This window comes from Bombina bombina, chromosome 11, assembly GCF_027579735.1.
Source record: "Bombina bombina isolate aBomBom1 chromosome 11, aBomBom1.pri, whole genome shotgun sequence".
Taxonomy (NCBI): domain Eukaryota; kingdom Metazoa; phylum Chordata; class Amphibia; order Anura; family Bombinatoridae; genus Bombina; species Bombina bombina.
In genome coordinates this window covers 96,552,300-96,573,845 of record NC_069509.1, presented here as the reverse complement: position 1 = coordinate 96,573,845, position 21,546 = coordinate 96,552,300, and the positions used below count along the sequence as shown (strand labels likewise).

The 21,546-nt window shown below is 41.6% G+C and overlaps 1 protein-coding gene across 1 annotated transcript in view; it reads right to left on the bottom strand.

Annotated features, from left to right (window-relative positions):
• UBN1 (ubinuclein 1) overlaps nt 1-21,546 on the bottom strand; it is a 412,348-nt gene that overhangs the window by 166,549 nt on the left and 224,253 nt on the right. Inside the window, exon 10 of the mRNA XM_053694221.1 lies at nt 6,842-6,960. Within this exon, the coding sequence (XP_053550196.1) occupies nt 6,842-6,960 (119 nt within the window). The remainder of the gene's footprint in view (nt 1-6,841; nt 6,961-21,546) is intronic.

The following is a 21,546-nucleotide window of genomic DNA, read 5'->3' as shown; positions in this document are numbered from 1 at the left end:
AGAGTACTACCCTCCATAAGAGACTACTCTGAATCCTCTGCACTACTCTGTCATCCTCCTGACAGAATGACTGGGGGATGAGGGAATGAGGGAAGTGGGGGAGGTATTTAAGCCTTTGGTTGGGGTGTCTTTGCCTCCTCCTGGAGGCCAGGTTCTTAATTCCCAACAGTAATAAATGAAGCCGTGAACTCTCCCCCCCTTTAGATGGAAATACAGTACAGCACAAAATCCCCCATATATAATAGTAGTTATTTTAAGTCCATACAAATAATGGCTATTAATTCTGCAGTCACCCAAAAAGTCATAACCAGGACAGGGTTTGATAGTTATCAAGTTTTTTTCTAGCAGTTAATTTTTTATATTCTTCTATATGAATCTCTATATGACATTTTACTATGGTTCTGCGAAAGTTCTATATCTGGTTTTCAAGGATCCTGGGTGGCTCCTACATTTCCAACAAAGTTGGTGGCGAGTGTCTGCATTTATTGTATTTCTAGTATTTCTAGCCCATTTCACTGGGTGTCCCAGTCAGCCTCATCAACAGCGCTAAACTGGGAGCTTCTAAGTAAGTTTTTTAAAGGTTTTATGCTGGATTTTTAGGTCAGTATCTGTGCATATTCTTCCTAATAGTAGTGTCTATTACATGCAGTTATATGAAAACTGGTGTATACTGTCCCTTTAAGGTTATTGTTGCTGCATTTAAAAAGCTCACATGAAAATGTAATACAATAAAACAGATATTCTTGTGTTTTAAAAAAAAATAAAAAATTGTATGTTGTTGGGTTTGCCCGTTTTCACCAATGGAACTTCAGCAATTGCCCTATATAAAAACAGAATTTATGTTAACCTGATAAAGTACTTTCTCCAACGGTGTGTCCGGTCCACGGCGTCATCCTTACTTGTGGGATATTCTCTTCCCCAACAGGAAATGGCAAAGAGCCCAGCAAAGCTGGTCACATGATCCCTCCTAGGCTCCGCCTTCCCCAGTCATTCGACCGACGTAAAGGAGGAATATTTGCATAGGAGAAACCATATGATACCGTGGTGACTGTAGTTAAAGAAAATAAATCATCAGACCTGATTAAAAAACCAGGGCGGGCCGTGGACCGGACACACCGTTGGAGAAAGTAATTTATCAGGTAAACATAAATTCTGTTTTCTCCAACATAGGTGTGTCCGGTCCACTGCGTCATCCTTACTTGTGGGAACCAATACCAAAGCTTTAGGACACGGATGAAGGGAGGGAGCAAATCAGGTCACCTAGATGGAAGGCACCACGGCTTGCAAAACCTTTCTCCCAAAAATAGCCTCAGAAGAAGCAAAAGTATCAAACTTGTAAAATTTAGTAAAAGTGTGCAGTGAAGACCAAGTCGCTGCCTTACATATCTGATCAACAGAAGCCTCGTTCTTGAAGGCCCATGTGGAAGCCACAGCCCTAGTGGAATGAGCTGTGATTCTTTCAGGAGGCTGCCGTCCGGCAGTCTCATAAGCCAATCTGATGATGCTTTTAATCCAAAAAGAGAGAGAGGTAGAAGTTGCTTTTTGACCTCTCCTTTTACCAGAATAAACAACAAACAAGGAAGATGTTTGTCTAAAATCCTTTGTAGCATCTAAATAGAATTTTAGAGCACGAACAACATCCAAATTGTGCAACAAACGTTCCTTCTTTGAAACTGGATTCGGACACAAAGAAGGCACGACTATCTCCTGGTTAATGTTTTTGTTAGAAACAACTTTCGGAAGAAAACCAGGTTTAGTACGTAAAACCACCTTATCTGCATGGAACACCAGATAAGGAGGAGAACACTGCAGAGCAGATAATTCTGAAACTCTTCTAGCAGAAGAAATTGCAACCAAAAACAAAACTTTCCAAGATAATAACTTAATATCAACGGAATGTAAGGGTTCAAACGGAACCCCCTGAAGAACTGAAAGAACTAAATTGAGACTCCAAGGAGGAGTCAAAGGTTTGTAAACAGGCTTGATTCTAACCAGAGCCTGAACAAAGGCTTGAACATCTGGCACAGCTGCCAGCTTTTTGTGAAGTAACACAGACAAGGCAGAAATCTGTCCCTTCAAGGAACTTGCAGATAATCCTTTCTCCAAACCTTCTTGAAGAAAGGATAGAATCTTAGGAATTTTTACCTTGTCCCAAGGGAATCCTTTAGATTCACACCAACAGATATATTTTTTCCATATTTTGTGGTAAATTTTTCTAGTTACAGGCTTTCTGGCCTGAACAAGAGTATCAATGACAGAATCTGAGAACCCTCGCTTTGATAAGATCAAGCGTTCAATCTCCAAGCAGTCAGTTGGAGTGAGACCAGATTCGGATGTTCGAACGGACCTTGAACAAGAAGGTCTCGTCTCAAAGGTAGCTTCCATGGTGGAGCCGATGACATATTCACCAGGTCTGCATACCAAGTCCTGCGTGGCCACGCAGGAGCTATCAAGATCACTGATGCCCTCTCCTGATTGATCCTGGCTACCAGCCTGGGGATGAGAGGAAACGGCGGGAATACATAAGCTAGTTTGAAGGTCCAAGGTGCTACTAGTGCATCTACTAGAGTCGCCTTGGGATCCCTGGATCTGGACCCGTAGCAAGGAACCTTGAAGTTCTGACGAGAGGCCATCAGATCCATGTCTGGAATGCCCCACAATTGAGTAATTTGGGCAAAGATTTCCGGATGGAGTTCCCACTCCCCCGGATGAAATGTCTGACGACTCAGAAAATCCGCTTCCCAATTTTCCACTCCTGGGATGTGGATTGCAGACAAGTGGCAGGAGTGAGTCTCCGCCCATTGAATGATTTTGGTCACTTCTTCCATCGCCAGGGAACTCCTTGTTCCCCCCTGATGGTTGATGTACGCAACAGTCGTCATGTTGTCTGATTGAAACCGTATGAACTTGGCCTTTGCTAGCTGAGGCCAAGCCTTGAGAGCATTGAATATCGCTCTCAGTTCCAGAATATTTATCGGGAGAAGAGATTCTTCCCGAGACCAAAGACCCTGAGCTTTCAGGGGTCCCCAGACCGCGCCCCAGCCCACCAGACTGGCGTCGGTCGTGACAATGACCCACTCTGGTCTGCGGAAGCTCATCCCCTGTGACAGGTTGTCCAGGGACAGCCACCAACGGAGTGAATCTCTGGTCCTCTGATCTACTTGTATCGTCGGAGACAAGTCTGTATAGTCCCCATTCCACTGACTGAGCATGCACAGTTGTAATGGTCTTAGATGAATTCGCGCAAAAGGAACTATGTCCATTGCCGCTACCATCAAACCTATTACTTCCATGCACTGCGCTATGGAAGGAAGAGGAACAGAATGAAGTATTTGACAAGAGTTTAGAAGTTTTGATTTTCTGGCCTCTGTCAGAAAAATCCTCATTTCTAAGGAGTCTATTATTGTTCCCAAGAAGGGAACCCTTGTTGACGGAGATAGAGAACTTTTTTCTACGTTCACTTTCCACCCGTGAGATCTGAGAAAGGCCAGGACAATGTCCGTGTGAGCCTTTGCTTGAGGAAGGGACGACGCTTGAATCAGAATGTCGTCCAAGTAAGGTACTACTGCAATGCCCCTTGGTCTTAGCACCGCTAGAAGGGACCCTAGTACCTTTGTGAAAATCCTTGGAGCAGTGGCTAATCCGAACGGAAGTGCCACAAACTGGTAATGCTTGTCCAGGAATGCGAACCTTAGGAACCGATGATGTTCCTTGTGGATAGGAATATGTAGATACGCATCCTTTAAATCCACCGTGGTCATGAATTGACCTTCCTGGATGGAAGGAAGAATTGTTCGAATGGTTTCCATTTTGAACGATGGAACCTTGAGAAACTTGTTTAGGATCTTGAGATCTAAGATTGGTCTGAATGTTCCCTCTTTTTTGGGAACTACGAACAGATTGGAGTAAAACCCCATCCCTTGTTCTCCTAAAGGAACAGGATGAATCACTCCCATTTTTAACAGGTCTTCTACACAATGTAAGAATGCCTGTCTTTTTATGTGGTCTGAAGACAATTGAGACCTGTGGAACCTCCCCCTTGGGGGAAGCCCCTTGAATTCCAGAAGATAACCTTGGGAGACTATTTCTAGTGCCCAAGGATCCAGAACATCTCTTGCCCAAGCCTGAGCGAAGAGAGAGAGTCTGCCCCCCACCAGATCCGGTCCCAGATCGGGGGCCAACATCTCATGCTGTCTTGGTAGCAGTGGCAGGTTTCTTGGCCTGCTTTCCTTTGTTCCAGCCTTGCATTGGTCTCCAGGCTGGCTTGGCTTGAGAAGTATTACCCTCTTGCTTAGAGGACGTAGCACTTGGGGCTGGTCCGTTTCTGCGAAAGGGACGAAAATTAGGTTTATTTTTGGCCTTGAAAGACCTATCCTGAGGAAGGGCGTGGCCCTTGCCCCCAGTGATATCAGAGATAATCTCTTTCAAGTCAGGGCCAAACAGCGTTTTCCCCTTGAAAGGAATGTTAAGCAATTTGTTCTTGAAAGACGCATCCGCTGACCAAGATTTTAACCAAAGCGCTCTGCGCGCCACAATAGCAAAACCAGAATTTTTCGCCGCTAACCTAGCCAATTGCAAAGTGGCGTCTAGGGTGAAAGAATTAGCCAATTTGAGAGCATGAATTCTGTCCATAATCTCCTCATAAGAAGAAGAATTATTATTGAGCGCCTTTTCTAGCTCATCGAACCAGAAACACGCTGCTGTAGTGACAGGAACAATGCATGAAATTGGTTGTAGAAGGTAACCTTGCTGAACAAACATCTTTTTAAGCAAACCTTCTAATTTTTTATCCATAGGATCTTTGAAAGCACAACTATCTTCTATGGGTATAGTGGTGCGTTTGTTTAGAGTAGAAACCGCCCCCTCGACCTTGGGGACTGTCTGCCATAAGTCCTTTCTGGGGTCGACCATAGGAAACAATTTTTTAAATATGGGGGGAGGGACGAAAGGTATACCGGGCCTTTCCCATTCTTTATTTACAATGTCCGCCACCCGCTTGGGTATAGGAAAAGCTTCGGGGGGCCCCGGGACCTCTAGGAACTTGTCCATTTTACATAGTTTCTCTGGAATGACCAAATTCTCACAATCATCCAGAGTGGATAACACCTCCTTAAGCAGAGCGCGGAGATGTTCCAATTTAAATTTAAATGTAATCACATCAGGTTCAGCTTGTTGAGAAATTTTCCCTGAATCTGAAATTTCTCCCTCAGACAAAACCTCCCTGGCCCCCTCAGACTGGTGTAGGGGCCCTTCAGAACCAATATCATCAGCGTCCTCATGCTCTTCAGTATTTTCTAAAACAGAGCAGTCGCGCTTTCGCTGATAAGTGGGCATTTTGGCTAAAATGTTTTTGATAGAATTATCCATTACAGCCGTTAATTGTTGCATAGTAAGGAGTATTGGCGCGCTAGATGTACTAGGGGCCTCCTGTGTGGGCAAGACTGGTGTAGACGAAGGAGGGGATGATGCAGTACCATGCTTACTCCCCTCACTTGAGGAATCATCTTGGGCATCATTTTCTCTAAATTTTGTGTCACATAAATCACATCTATTTAAAAGAGAAGGAACCTTGGCTTCCCCACATTCAGAACACAGTCTATCTGGTAGTTCAGACATGTTAAACAGGCAAAAACTTGATAACAAAGTACAAAAAACCTTTTAAAATAAACCGTTACTGTCACTTTAAATTTTAAACTGAACACACTTTATTACTGCAATTGCGAAAAAGTATGAAGGAATTGTTCAAAATTCACCAAAATTTCACCACAGTGTCTTAAAGCCTTAAAAGTATTGCACACCAAATTTGGAAACTTTAACCCTTAAAATAACGGAACCGGAGCCGTTTTTATATTTAACCCCTTTACAGTCCCTGGTATCTGCTTTGCTGAGACCCAACCAAGCCCAAAGGGGAATACGATACCAAATGACGCCTTCAGAAAGTCTTTTCTATGTATCAGAGCTCCTCACACATGCATCTGCATGTCATGCTTCTCAAAAACAAGTGCGCAATAGAGGCGCGAAAATGAGACTCTGCCTATGATTAGGGAAAGCCCCTAGAGAATAAGGTGTCCAATACAGTGCCTGCCGGTTATTTTACATAATTCCCAAGATTAAAATAATTCCTCAAGGCTATGGAGTATAAAATATGTTTATATATAAATCGATTTAGCCCAGAAAATGTCTACAGTCTTAAAAAGCCCTTGTGAAGCCCTTTTTTTCTTTCTGTAATAAAAATGGCTTACCGGATCCCATAGGGAAAATGACAGCTTCCAGCATTACATCGTCTTGTTAGAATGTGTCATACCTCAAGCAGCAAAAGTCTGCTCACTGTTCCCCCAACTGAAGTCAATTCCTCTCAACAGTCCTGTGTGGAAACAGCCATCGATTTTAGTAACGGTTGCTATAATCATTTTCCTCTTACAAACAGAAATCTTCATCTCTTTTCTGTTTCAGAGTAAATAGTACATACCAGCACTATTTTAAAATAACAAACTCTTGATTGAATAATAAAAACTACAGTTAAACACTAAAAACTCTAAGCCATCTCCGTGGAGATGTTGCCTGTACAACGGCAAAGAGAATGACTGGGGAAGGCGGAGCCTAGGAGGGATCATGTGACCAGCTTTGCTGGGCTCTTTGCCATTTCCTGTTGGGGAAGAGAATATCCCACAAGTAAGGATGACGCCGTGGACCGGACACACCTATGTTGGAGAAAATATATGATATAGTGTTTAGTTTTCTTGTTTATTGACCCTTTAATTCCATTAACACATAAATAACATCAGATAAAATCTTGAATAAAGTGAGAAAGCACCATAATGAGGAAAACAGTGTCACGTACCTTGCATACTTTGCCTGATTATGCACCTTGCACTCTTCATGGTACTTGTTAATTTGTTCAGGGATTGCTCTTGCAACAGCTTCCTTAAGTTTACTGAGAGGTTCCCTTAATTTACCACTCTTCAGGGGGAAAAAAAAAAATTAAGACAAATTATTTTCCTTTCTTTGCTTTTAGTTGCAACTACATAGCCCTTATCAATTGAGAATAAAGGCTTCATTCCTATCAGCAGTTCATTGATGACTTATTTTCTAAAACATCACTTCCCTTGTAAAGTAGTAAATATATAATAGAGGTAAAGAGCAAAAAACAAGGTATTACATTTTTACAAATGTTGCAAAAAAAAAAAAAAAAAAAAAAAAAAAAAAAGAGAGAAGCGCACTCTCAGGAACTAACAACCATCTCCATAACTTGTTAGCCTGTTCTATGGCAATTTACCACCTGGGTGCAGCTTCTTTTTAGCCCAGTAATACTTTTCACGGAGTAGAACAAGGAACATGGCAACCCCAGACGATCATTTCAGCCTTCATTGGGCCTCGTCAGTGAGATGCAGCCATATTCCTCTAAGCACATTGAACAAGGAGTCCACATCTGGTTGCCCATTTCTTTCCCTTAGGGAGACTTAATACACACAGAGAAGCACACTCTCTCAGGAACGATCAACCAACTCAATAACTTGTTAACCTGTTTTATGGCGATTTACCCCCTGGGTATTTTCTTGGGAGAAAGCAAGAGGTTTTATACACAGAATAATCTCTCTCTGCATTCCAAAGTGTGCATACAATATAGGGTTGACTAGTAGTTCACTAGTCCAGTAAAATGCATGTAAAAACTGGGTACTTAACTAGATCAGTACTATATGTCTGGCTTGGGTACAAGGTTGGCAAGGACTATAAGGTCTTGGTTCTGAACTGAAGACCATGCTTCTGATCAGAGATACAATATGGGCATATAACTGGAAAGAACCTGCAAGCAATGGAGTCTGATATGAGCTCTGATGTAGGCATATAGTTAACAGAAGCTCTGAAATAAGACAGGAAATGCCTAAGATAAAATTAAAATTCAGATATACATACTAGGAACATATTAGCAGAACCCTATGATAACAACATGCCAAAGCACCTTACTATGCAACAGTACCAATGTGTGTAAGCATGCATATATTTGATGAAGAAAACATTAAAAAATCATAATTTAAGCTTACCTGATACATTTCTTTTTCATAATGGTGAGAGTCTCCAAATGTTATTAAAATAATAATAATAAATATATTTGCTATTTACATGTAGAAAGCAAAACACCCCAACATTGCATCTTTGCTACACCCTATTTCCCAATTATCCCCTATCACTCTCAGTAGGATAACTAGAAAATAGGACCAAAGTGGGGTAAATTAAGTCCATAACAAGACCTGCTGCCAACTGAATATAACAGTAAACAGACAGGGTTGTGAGCTCTCACAGTCATGAAAGAAATACAATTATTGTATTATCGATTGTATTATTGTTTTCTTCTATATGATAGTGTAAGTCCATGAATTATCACGTATGGAATTCAATACTCACGTAGTGAAGTCCACATGGCCTTCAGAATTGAGCTGAACTAATAACTTAAAGAGACATAATATTCATATGATAAATCACCTGAAAGTGATGCAACAAAACTGTAAAAAGCTGACATGAAAATATCACCTGAACATCTATGTAAAAAAGGAAGATATTTTACCTCACAATTTCCTCAGCTCACCAGAGTAAGTGCTGTGCAAACAGTTATAATTCAGCTGCTGTCCAGCTGCAGGTAAAAAAAAAAAAAAAAAAGAAAAGGAAGGAAGGAAGAAATGAACAGCAACCAATCAGCCATCAGCAGTGCTGGGGTCATGAACTGTGATGTCAAAATATTTCATAGTAAACTTCCTTAAACTGAATAGGGAAATAACATGAGTGTGCATGAGGCACGCTCGCTTGCAGGTCCCGGGACAGGCATTTTGATTGGCTGCTTAAAGTCCTTTACAAAAACATAATTTATGTAAGAACTTACCTGATAAATTCATTTCTTTCATATTAGCAAGAGTCCATGAGCTAGTGACGTATGGGATATACATTCCTACCAGGAGGAGCAAAGTTTCCCAAACCTCAAAATGCCTATAAATACACCCCTCACCACACCCACAATTCAGTTTAACGAATAGCCAAGAAGTGGGGTGATAAGAAAGGAGCGAAAGCTTCAAAATAAGGAATTGGAATAATTGTGCTTTATACAAAAAAATCATAACCACCACAAAAAAGGGTGGGCCTCATGGACTCTTGCTAATATGAAAGAAATGAATTTATCAGGTAAGTTCTTACATAAATTATGTTTTCTTTCATGTAATTAGCAAGAGTCCATGAGCTAGTGACGTATGGGATAATAAATACCCAAGATGTGGAACTTCCACGCAAGAGTCACTAGAGAGGGAGGGATAAAATAAAGACAGCCAATTCTGCTGAAAAATAATAATCCACAACCCAAAACAAAAGTTTTAAATTCAATAATGAAAAAAACTGAAATTATAAGCAGAAGAATCAAACTGAAACAGCTGCCTGAAGTACTTTTCTACCAAAAACTGCTTCAGAAGAAGAACACATCAAAATGGTAGAATTTAGTAAAAGTATGCAAAGAAGACCAAGTTGCTGCTTTGCAAATCTGATCAACCGAAGCTTCATTCCTAAACACCCAGGAAGTAGAAACTGACCTAGTAAAATGAGCCGTAATTCTTTGAGGCGGGGATTTACCCGATTCTACATAAGCATGATGAATCAAAGACTTTAACCAAGACGCCAAAAAAATAGCGGAGGCCTTCTGACCTTTTCTGGACCCAGAAAAGATAACAAATAGACTAGAAGTCTTTCTAAAATCTTTAGTAGCTTCAACATAATATTTCAAAGCTCTTACTACATCCAAAGAATGTAAAGATCTCTCCTTTGAATTCTTAGGATTAGGACACAATGAAGGAACAACAATTTCTCTACTAATGTTGTTAGAATTCACAACCTTAGGTAAAAATTTAAATGAAGTCCGCAACACTGCCTTATCCTGATGAAAAAATCAGAAAAGGAGATTCACAAGAAAGAGCAGATAACTCAGAAACTCTTCTAGCAGAAGAGATGGCCAAAAGGAACAGAACTTTCCAAGAAAGTAATTTAATGTCCAGAGAATGCATAGGTTCAAACGGAGGAGCTTGTAAAGCCGTCAGAACCAAATTAAGACTCCAAGGAGGAGAAATTGACTTAATGACAGGTTTGATACGAACCAAAGCCTGTACAAAACAATAAATATCAGGAAGATTAGCAATCTTTCTGTGAAAAAGAACAGAAAGAGCAGAGATTTGTCCTTTCAAGGAACTTGCAGACAAACCTTTATCCAAACCATCCTGAAGAAACTGTAAAATTCTAGGAATTCTAAAAGAATGCCAGGAGAATTTATGAAAAGAACACCAAGAAATGTAAGTCTTCCAGACTCGATAATAAATCCTCCTAGACACAGATTTACGAGCCTGTAACATAGTATTAATTACTGAGTCAGAGAAACCTCTATGACTAAGAATCAAGCGTTCAATTTCCATACCTTCAAATTTAATGATTTGAGATCCTGATGGAAAAAAGGGCCTTGAGATAGAAGGTCTGGTATTAACGGAAGAGTCCACGGTTGGCAACTGGCCATCCGAATGAGATCCGCATACCAAAACCTGTGAGGCCATGCTGGAGCCACCAGCAGTACAAACGAACGTTCCATTAGAATTTTGGAAATCACTTTTGGAAGAAGAACTAGAGGCGGAAAGATATAGGCAGGATAATAATTCCAAGGAAGCGACAACGTGCCCACTGCCTCCGCCTGAGGATCCCTGGATCTGGACAGATACCTGGGAAGTTTCTTGTTTAGATGAGAGGCCATCAGATCTATTTCTGGAAGTCCCCAGATTTGAACAATCTGAAGAAATACCTCTGGGTGAAGGGACCATTCGCCCCGGATGTAACGTCTGGCGACTGAGATAATCCGCTTCCCAATTGTCTACACCTGGGATGTGAACCGCAGAGATTAGACAGGAGCTGGATTCCGCCCATACAAGTATCCGAGATACTTCTTTCATAGCCTGAGGACTGTGAGTCCCACCCTGATGATTGACATATGCCACGGTTGTGACATTGTCTGTCTGAAAACAAATAAACGATTCTCTCTTCAGAAGAGGCCAGAACAGAAGAGCTCTGAAAATCGCACAGAGTTCCAAAATGTTGATTGGTAATCTCGCATCCTGAGATTCCCAAACCCCCTGCGCTGTCAGAGATCCCCATACAGCTCCCCAACCTGACAGACTCGCATCTGTTGAGATCACAGTCCAGGTTGGACGAACAAAAGAAGCCCCTTGGACTAAACGATGGTGATCTATCCACCACGTCAGAGAGTGTCGTACATTGGGATTTAAGGATATTAATTGTGATATCTTTGTATAATCCCTGCACCATTGGTTCAGCATACAAAGCTGAAGAGGTCGCATGTGAAAACGAGCAAAGGGGATCGCGTCCGATGCAGCAGTCATGAAACCTAGAATTTCCATGCATAAAGCTACCGAAGGGAACGATTGAGACTGAAGGTTTCGACAGGCTGAACCCAATTTCAGACGTCTCTTTTCTGTTAGAGACAAGGTCATGGACACTGAATCTATTTGAAAACCCAAAAAGGTTACCTGAGTCTGAGGAATCAATGAACTCTTTGATAAATTGATCCTCCAGCCATGTCTTTGAAGAAATGACACAAGTTGATTCGTATGAGATTCTGCAGAATTTGAAGACTGAGCAAGTACCAAGATATCGTCCAAATAAGGAAATACCGCAATACCCTGTTTTCTGATTACAGAGAGAAGGGCACCGAGAACCTTTGAAAAGATCCTTGGAGCTGTTGCTAGGCCAAACGGAAGGGCCACAAACTGGTAATGCTTGTCTAGAAAAGAATCTCAGAAACTGAAAGTGATCTGGATGAATCTGGATATGAAGATATGGATCCCGTAAATCTATTGTGGACATATAATGCCCTTGCTGAACAAAATGCAGAATAGTCCTTATAGTTACCATTTTGAATGTTGGTATTCTTACATAACGATTCAATATCTTTAGATCCAGAACTGGTCTGAAGGAATTCTCCTTCTTTGGTACAATGAATAGATTTGAGTAAAACCCCAGACCCTGTTCCAGAACTGGAACTGGCACAATTACTCCAGCCAACTCTAGATCTGAAACACATTTCAGAAATGCCTGAGCCTTCACTGGGTTTATTGGAATGCGAGAGAGAAAAAAATCTCTTCGCAGGCGGCCTTACCTTGAAACCTATTCTGTACCCTAGTGAAACAATGTGAAACAATCCAAAGACTGTGAATCAAATTGATCCAAATGTCTTTGAAAAATCGTAACCTGCCCCCTACCAGCTGTGCTGGAATGAGGGCCGCACCTTCATATGGACTTGGGAGCTGGTTTTGACTTTCTAAAAGGCTTGGATTTATTCCAGATTGGAGAAGGTTTCCAAACAGAAACCGTTCCTTTAGGGGAAGGGTCAGGCTTCTGTTCCTTATTCTGACGAAAGGAACGAAAACTATTAGCAGCCCTATATTTACCTTTAGATTTTTTGTCCTGAGGCAAAAAAGTTCCTTTCCCCCCAGTAACAGTTGAAATAATAGAATCCAACTGGGAACCAAATAATTTATTACCTTGGAAAGAAAGAGAAAGCAAAGTTGACTTAGAAGACATATCTGCATTCCAAGTTTTAAGCCATAAAGCTCTTCTAGCTAAAATAGCTAAAGACATATACCTGACATCAACTCTAATGATATCAAAGATGGCATCACAAATAAAGTTATTAGCATGTTGAAGAAGTTTAACAATGCTATGAGTATTATGGTCTGATACTTGTTGTGCTAAAGCCTCCAACCAAAAAGTGGAAGCGGCAGCAACATCAGCCAAAGAAATAGCTGGCCTAAGAAGATTACCTGAACATAAATAATCTTTCCTTAGAAAGGATTCAATCTTCCTATCTAAAGGATCCTTAAAGGAAGTACTATCTGCCGTAGGAATAGTAGTACGTTTAGCAAGAGTAGAGATAGCCCCATCAACTTTAGGGATTTTGTCCCAAAACTCTAATCTGTCAGATGGCACAGGATACAATTTCTTAAACCTTTGAGAAGGAGTAAATGAAGTACCCAGATTATTCCATTCCCTAGAAATTACTTCAGAAATAGCATCAGGGACAGGAAAAACTTCTGGAATAACTATAGGAGGTTTAAAAACTGAATTTAAACGCTTAGTAGATTTAGTATCAAGAGGACTAGATTCCTCCATCTCTAATGCGATTAAAACTTCTTTAAGTAAAGAGCGAATAAATTCCATTTTAAATAAATATGAAGATTTATCAGTGTCAATATCTGAGACAGAATCCTCTGAACCAGAAAAATCCTCATCAGAAACAGACAAATCAGAATGATGACGGTCATTTAAAAATTCATCTGAAAAATGAGAAGTTTTAAAAGACCTTTTACGTTTACTGGAAGGAGGAATAACAGACATAGCCTTCCTAATAGATTTAGAAACAAATTCTTTTATATTAACAGGAACATCCTGAGTATTAGATGTTGAGGGAACAGCAACAGGTAATGGTATATTACTAATGGAAATACTATCTGCATTAGCAAGTTTATCATGACATTCATCACAAACTACAGCCGGAGGAACAGATACCACAAGTTTACAACAAATGCACTTAACTTTGGTAGAACCAGCATCAGGCAGCGTCTTTCCAGAAGTAGATTCTGATCCAGGGTCAATTTGAGACATCTTGCAATATGTAAAAGAAAAACAGAATTTATGTTTACCTGATAAATTTCTTTCTCCAACGGTGTGTCCGGTCCACGGCGTCATCCTTACTTGTGGGATATTCTCTTCCCCAACAGGAAATGGCAAAGAGCCCAGCAAAGCTGGTCACATGATCCCTCCTAGGCTCCGCCTACCCCAGTCATTCGACCGACGATAAGGAGGAATATTTGCATAGGAGAAACCATATGGTACCGTGGTGACTGTAGTTAAAGAAAATAAATTATCAGACCTGATTAAAAAACCAGGGCGGGCCGTGGACCGGACACACCGTTGGAGAAAGAAATTTATCAGGTAAACATAAATTCTGTTTTCTCCAACATAGGTGTGTCCGGTCCACGGCGTCATCCTTACTTGTGGGAACCAATACCAAAGCTTTAGGACACGGATGAAGGGAGGGAGCAAATCAGGTCACCTAAATGGAAGGCACCACGGCTTGCAAAACCTTTCTCCCAAAAATAGCCTCAGAAGAAGCAAAAGTATCAAACTTGTAAAATTTGGTAAAAGTGTGCAGTGAAGACCAAGTCGCTGCCCTACATATCTGATCAACAGAAGCCTCGTTCTTGAAGGCCCATGTGGAAGCCACAGCCCTAGTGGAATGAGCTGTGATTCTTTCGGGAGGCTGCCGTCCGGCAGTCTCGTAAGCCAATCTGATGATGCTTTTAATCCAAAAAGAGAGAGAGGTAGAAGATGCTTTTTGACCTCTCCTTTTACCTGAATAAACAACAAACAAGGAAGATGTTTGTCTAAAATCCTTTGTAGCATCTAAATAGAATTTTAGAGCGCGAACAACATCCAAATTGTGCAACAAACGTTCCTTCTTTGAAACTGGTTTTGGACACAGAGAAGGTACGATAATCTCCTGGTTAATGTTTTTGTTAGAAACAACTTTTGGAAGAAAACCAGGTTTAGTACGTAAAACCACCTTATCTGCATGGAACACCAGATAAGGAGGAGAACACTGCAGAGCAGATAATTCTGAGACTCTTCTAGCAGAAGAAATCGCAACTAAAAACAAAACTTTCCAAGATAATAACTTAATATCAACGGAATGTAAGGGTTCAAACGGAACCCCCTGAAGAACTGAAAGAACTAAATTGAGACTCCAAGGAGGAGTCAAAGGTTTGTAAACAGGCTTGATTCTGACCAGAGCCTGAACAAAGGCTTGAACATCTGGCACAGCTGCCAGCTTTTTGTGAAGTAATACCGACAAGGCAGAAATCTGTCCCTTCAGGGAACTAGCAGATAATCCTTTTTCCAATCCTTCTTGAAGGAAGGATAGAATCCTAGGAATCTTAACCTTGTCCCAAGGGAATCCTTTAGATTCACACCAACAGATATATTTTTTCCAAATTTTGTGGTAAATCTTTCTAGTTACAGGCTTTCTGGCCTGAACAAGAGTATCGATAACAGAATCTGAGAATCCTCGCTTCGATAAAATCAAGCGTTCAATCTCCAAGCAGTCAGCTGGAGTGAAACCAGATTCGGATGTTCGAACGGACCCTGAACAAGAAGGTCTCGTCTCAAAGGTAGCTTCCAAGGTGGAGCCGATGACATATTCACCAGATCTGCATACCAAGTCCTGCGTGGCCACGCAGGAGCTATCAAGATCACCGACGCCCTCTCCTGATTGATCCTGGCTACCAGCCTGGGGATGAGAGGAAATGGCGGGAACACATAAGCTAGTTTGAAGGTCCAAGGTGCTACTAGTGCATCCACTAGAGCCGCCTTGGGATCCCTGGATCTGGCCCCGTAGCAAGGAACTTTGAAGTTCTGACGAGAGGCCATCAGATCCATGTCTGGAATGCCCCACAGGTGAGTGACTTGGGCAAAGATTTCCGGATGGAGTTCCCACTCCCCCGGATGCAATGTCTGACGACTCAGAAAATCCGCTTCCCAATTTTCCACTCCTGGGATGTGGATAGCAGACAGGTGGCAGGAGTGAGACTCCGCCCATAGAATGATTTTGGTCACTTCTTCCATCGCTAGGGAACTCCTTGTTCCCCCCTGATGGTTGATGTACGCAACAGTTGTCATGTTGTCTGATTGAAACCGTATGAACTTGGTCCTCGCTAGCCGAGGCCAGGCCTTGAGAGCATTGAATATCGCTCTCAGTTCCAGAATATTTATCGGTAGAAGAGATTCTTCCCGAGACCAAAGACCCTGAGCTTTCAGGGATCCCCAGACCGCGCCCCAGCCCATCAGACTGGCGTCGGTCGTGACAATGACCCACTCTGGTCTGCGGAACGTCATCCCTTGAGACAGATTGTCCAGGGACAGCCACCAACGGAGTGAGTCTCTGGTCCTCTGATTTACTTGTATCTTCGAAGACAAGTCTGTATAGTCCCCATTCCACTGACTGAGCATGCACAGTTGTAATGGTCTTAGATGAATGCGCGCAAAAGGAACTATGTCCATCGCCGCTACCATCAACCCGATCACTTCCATGCACTGAGCTACGGAAGGAAGAGGAACGGAATGAAGTATCCGACAAGAGTCTAGAAGTTTTGTTTTTCTGGCCTCTGTTAGAAAGATCCTCATTTCTAAAGAGTCTATAATTGTTCCCAAGAAGGGAACCCTTGTTGACGGGGATAGAGAACTCTTTTCCACGTTCACTTTCCAGCCGTGAGATCTGAGAAAGGCCAGGACAATGTCCGTGTGAGCCTTTGCTTGAGGAAGGGACGACGCTTGAATCAGAATGTCGTCCAGGTAAGGTACTACTGCAATGCCCCTTGGTCTTAGCACCGCTAGAAGGGAGCCTAGTACCTTTGTGAAAATCCTTGGAGCAGTGGCTAATCCGAAAGGAAGCGCCACGAACTGGTAATGTTTGTCCAGGAATGCAAACCTTAGGAACCGATGATGTTCCTTGTGGATAGGAATATGTAGATACGCATCCTTTAAATCCACCGTGGTCATGAATTGACCCTCCTGGATGGAAGGAAGAATAGTTCGAATGGTTTCCATCTTGAAAGATGGAACCTTGAGAAACTTGTTTAAGATCTTGAGATCTAAGATTGGTCTGAACGTTCCCTCTTTTTTGGGAACTATGAACAGATTGGAGTAGAACCCCAACCCTTGTTCTCTTAGTGGAACAGGATGAATCACTCCCATTTTTAACAGGTCTTCTACACAATGTAAGAACGCCTGTCTTTTTATGTGGTCTGAAGACAACTGAGACCTGTGGAACCTCCCCCTTGGGGGAAGTCCCTTGAATTCCAGAAGATAACCCTGGGAGACTATTTCTAGCGCCCAGGGATCCAGAACATCTCTTGCCCAAGCCTGAGCGAAGAGAGAGAGTCTGCCCCCCACCAGATCCGGTCCCGGATCGGGGGCCAATATTTCATGCTGTCTTGGTAGCAGTGGCAGGCTTCTTGGCCTGCTTTCCCTTGTTCCAGCCTTGCATTGGTCTCCAAGCTGGCTTGGCTTGAGAAGTATTACCCTCTTGCTTAGAGGACGTAGCACTTTGGGCTGGTCCGTTTTTACGAAAGGGACGAAAATTGGGTCTATTTTTCGCCTTGAAAGGCCGATCCTGAGGAAGGGCGTGGCCCTTACCCCCAGTGATATCCGAGATAATCTCTTTCAAGTCAGGGCCAAACAGCGTTTTCCCCTTGAAAGGAATGTTTAGTAGCTTGTTCTTGGAAGACGCGTCAGCCGACCAAGATTTCAACCAAAGCGCTCTGCGCGCCACAATAGCAAACCCAGAATTCTTAGCCGCTAACCTAGCCAATTGCAAAGTGGCGTCTAGGGTGAAAGAATTAGCCAATTTGAGAGCATTGATTCTGTCCATAATCTCCTCATAAGGAGGAGAATCACTATCGAGCGCCTTTATCAGTTCATCAAACCAGAAACATGCGGCTGTAGTGACAGGGACAATGCATGAAATTGGTTGTAGAAGGTAACCCTGCTGAACAAACATCTTTTTAAGCAAACCTTCTAATTTTTTATCCATAGGATCTTTGAAAGCGCAACTATCCTCTATGGGTATAGTGGTGCGTTTGTTTAAAGTAGAAACCGCTCCCTCGACCTTGGGGACTGTCTGCCATAAGTCCTTTCTGGGGTCGACCATAGGAAACAATTTTTTAAATATGGGGGGAGGGACGAAAGGAATACCGGGCCTTTCCCATTCTTTATTAACAATGTCCGCCACCCGCTTGGGTATAGGAAAAGCTTCTGGGAGCTCCGGCACCTCTAGGAACTTGTCCATTTTACATAGTTTCTCTGGGATGACCAACTTTTCACAATCATCCAGAGTGGATAATACCTCCTTAAGCAGAATGCGGAGATGTTCCAACTTAAATTTAAATGCAATTACATCAGGTTCAGCCTGTTGAGAAATGTTCCCTGAATCAGTAATTTCTCCCTCAGACAAAACCTCCCTGGCCCCCTCAGATTGGGTTAGGGGCCCTTCAGAGATATTAATATCAGCGTCGTCATGCTCTTCAGTAACTAAAACAGAGCAGCCACGCTTACGCTGACAAGGGTTCATTTTGGCTAAAATGTTTTTGACAGAATTATCCATTACAGCCGTTAATTGTTGCATAGTAAGCAGTATCGGCGCGCTAGATATACTAGGGGCCTCCTGAGTGGGCAAGACTCGTGTAGACGAAGGAGGGAATGATGCAGTACCATGCTTACTCCCCTCACTTGAGGAATCATCTTGGGCATCATTGTCATTATCACATAAATCACATTTATTTAAATGAACAGGAATTCTGGCTTCCCCACATTCAGAACACAGTCTATCTGGTAGTTCAGACATGTTAAACAGGCATAAACTTGATAATAAAGTACAAAAAACGTTTTAAAATAAAACCGTTACTGTCACTTTAAATTTTAAACTGAACACACTTTATTACTGCAATTGCGAAAAAACATGAAGGAATTGTACAAAATTCACCAAATTTTCACCACAGTGTCTTAAAGCCTTAAAAGTATTGCACACCAAATTTGGAAGCTTTAACCCTTAAAATAACGGAACCGGAGCCGTTTTAACACTTTAACCCCTTTACAGTCCCTGGTATCTGCTTTGCTGAGACCCAACCAAGCCCAAAGGGGAATACGATACCAAATGACGCCTTCAGAAAGTCTTTCTAAGTATCAGAGCTCCTCTCACATGCGACTGCATGCCATGCCTCTCAAAAACAAGTGCGCCACACCGGCGCGAAAATGAGGCTCTGCTTATGCTTTGGGAAAGCCCCAGAAAAATAAGGTGTCTAATACAGTGCCTGCCGATATTATAATATCAATAAAACCCAGATAAAATGATTCCTCAAAGCTAAATATGTTTTAAAACTGAATCGATTTAGCCCAGAAAAGTCTACAATCTTAATAAGCCCTTGTGAAGCCCTTATTTACCATCGTAATAAACATGGCTTACCGGATCCCATAGGGAAAAATGACAGCTTCCAGCATTACATCGTCTTGTTAGAATGTGTCATACCTCAAGCAGCAAGAGACTGCACACTGTTCCCCCAACTGAAGTTAATTGCTCTCAACAGTCCTGTGTGGAACAGCCATGGATTTTAGTTACGGTGCTAAAATCATTTTCCTCATACAAACAGAAATCTTCATCTCTTTTCTGTTTCTGAGTAAATAGTACATACCAGCACTATTTCAAAATAACAAACTCTTGATTGAATAATAAAAACTACAGTTAAACACTAAAAAACTCTAAGCCATCTCCGTGGAGATGTTGCCTGTACAACGGCAAAGAGAATGACTGGGGTAGGCGGAGCCTAGGAGGGATCATGTGACCAGCTTTGCTGGGCTCTTTGCCATTTCCTGTTGGGGAAGAGAATATCCCACAAGTAAGGATGACGCCGTGGACCGGACACACCTATGTTGGAGAAAACAACATATAAAGCAAAGTTTATCAAATTCCTTAAATGACAGTTTCAGGAATGGGAAAAAAATGCCAATGAACAACCAGAAGCAATGAAAAATGAGACTGAAATAATGTGAAAAAAAGGTGGAGACAAGGATGACGCCCACATATTTTAGCGCCAAAAAAGACGTCCACATTATTGACGCCTTAAATTCTTTGGCGCCAAGAATGACGCCACATCCGGTGACGCCGACATTTTTGACGCAAAACGTCAAAAAAATGACGTAATCATGAACAACTTCCGGCGTCAAGTATGACGCCGGAAATGACAAAAAAAAATTTGCGCCAAAAAAGTCAGCGCCAAGAATGACGCAATAAATTAAAGCATTTTCAGCCCCCGCGAGTCTAACAGCCCACAGGGAAAAAAGTCAATTGAAACAATTTTTAAGGTAAGAAAAAAATTGATTATTCATATGCATTATCCCAAATAATGAAACTGACTGAAATAAGGAATATTGATCATCCTGAATCATGGCAAATATAAGTTTAAAGACATATATTTAGAACTTTATATAAAAGTGCCCAACCATAGCTTAGAGTGTCACAAAAAATAAGACTTACTTACCCCAGGACACTCATCTAAATAACATAATTTAAGTAAGAACTTACCTGATAAATTCATTTCTTTCATATTAGCAAGAGTCCATGAGCTAGTGACGTATGGGATATACATTCCTACCAGGAGGGGCAAAGTTTCCCAAACCTCAAAATGCCTACAAATACACCCCTCACCACACCCACAATTCAGTTTAACGAATAGCCAAGAAGTGGGGTGATAAGAAAAAAAGTGCGAAAGCATATAAAATAAGGAATTGGAATAATTGTGCTTTATACAAAATCATAACCACCACAAAAAAAGGGCGGGCCTCATGGACTCTTGCTAATATGAAAGAAATGAATTTATCAGGTAAGTTCTTACATAAATTATGTTTTCTTTCATGTAATTAGCAAGAGTCCATGAGCTAGTGACGTATGGGATAATGACTACCCAAGAAGTGGATCTTTCCACACAAGAGTCACTAGAGAGGGAGGGATAAAATAAAGACAGCCAATTCCTGCTGAAAATAATCCACACCCAAAATAAAGTTTAACGAAAAACATAAGCAGAAGATTCAAACTGAAACCGCTGCCTGAAGTACTTTTCTACCAAAAACTGCTTCAGAAGAAGAAAATACATCAAAATGGTAGAATTTAGTAAAAGTATGCAAAGAGGACCAAGTCGCTGCTTTGCAGATCTGGTCAACCGAAGCTTCATTCCTAAACGCCCAGGAAGTAGAAACTGACCTAGTAGAATGAGCTGTAATTCTCTGAGGCGGAGTTTTACCCGACTCAACATAGGCAAGATGAATTAAAGATTTCAACCAAGATGCCAAAGAAATGGCAGAAGCTTTCTGGCCTTTTCTAGAACCGGAAAAGATAACAAATAGACTAGAAGTCTTACGAAAAGATTTCGTAGCTTCAACATAATATTTCAAAGCTCTAACAACATCCAAAGAATGCAACGATTTCTCCTTAGAATTCTTAGGATTAGGACATAATGAAGGAACCACAATTTCTCTACTAATGTTGTTGGAATTCACAACTTTAGGTAAAAATTCAAAAGAAGTTCGCAACACCGCCTTATCCTGATGAAAAATCAGAAAAGGAGACTCACAAGAAAGAGCAGATAATTCAGAAACTCTTCTGGCAGAAGAGATGGCCAAAAGGAACAAAACTTTCCAAGAAAGTAATTTAATGTCCAATGAATGCATAGGTTCAAACGGAGGAGCTTGAAGAGCTCCCAGAACCAAATTCAAACTCCAAGGAGGAGAAATTGACTTAATGACAGGTTTTATACGAACCAAAGCTGAAAAAGAACAGAAAGAGCAGAGATTTGTCCTTTCAAAGAACTTGCGGACAAACCCTTATCTAAACCATCCTGAAGAAACTGTAAA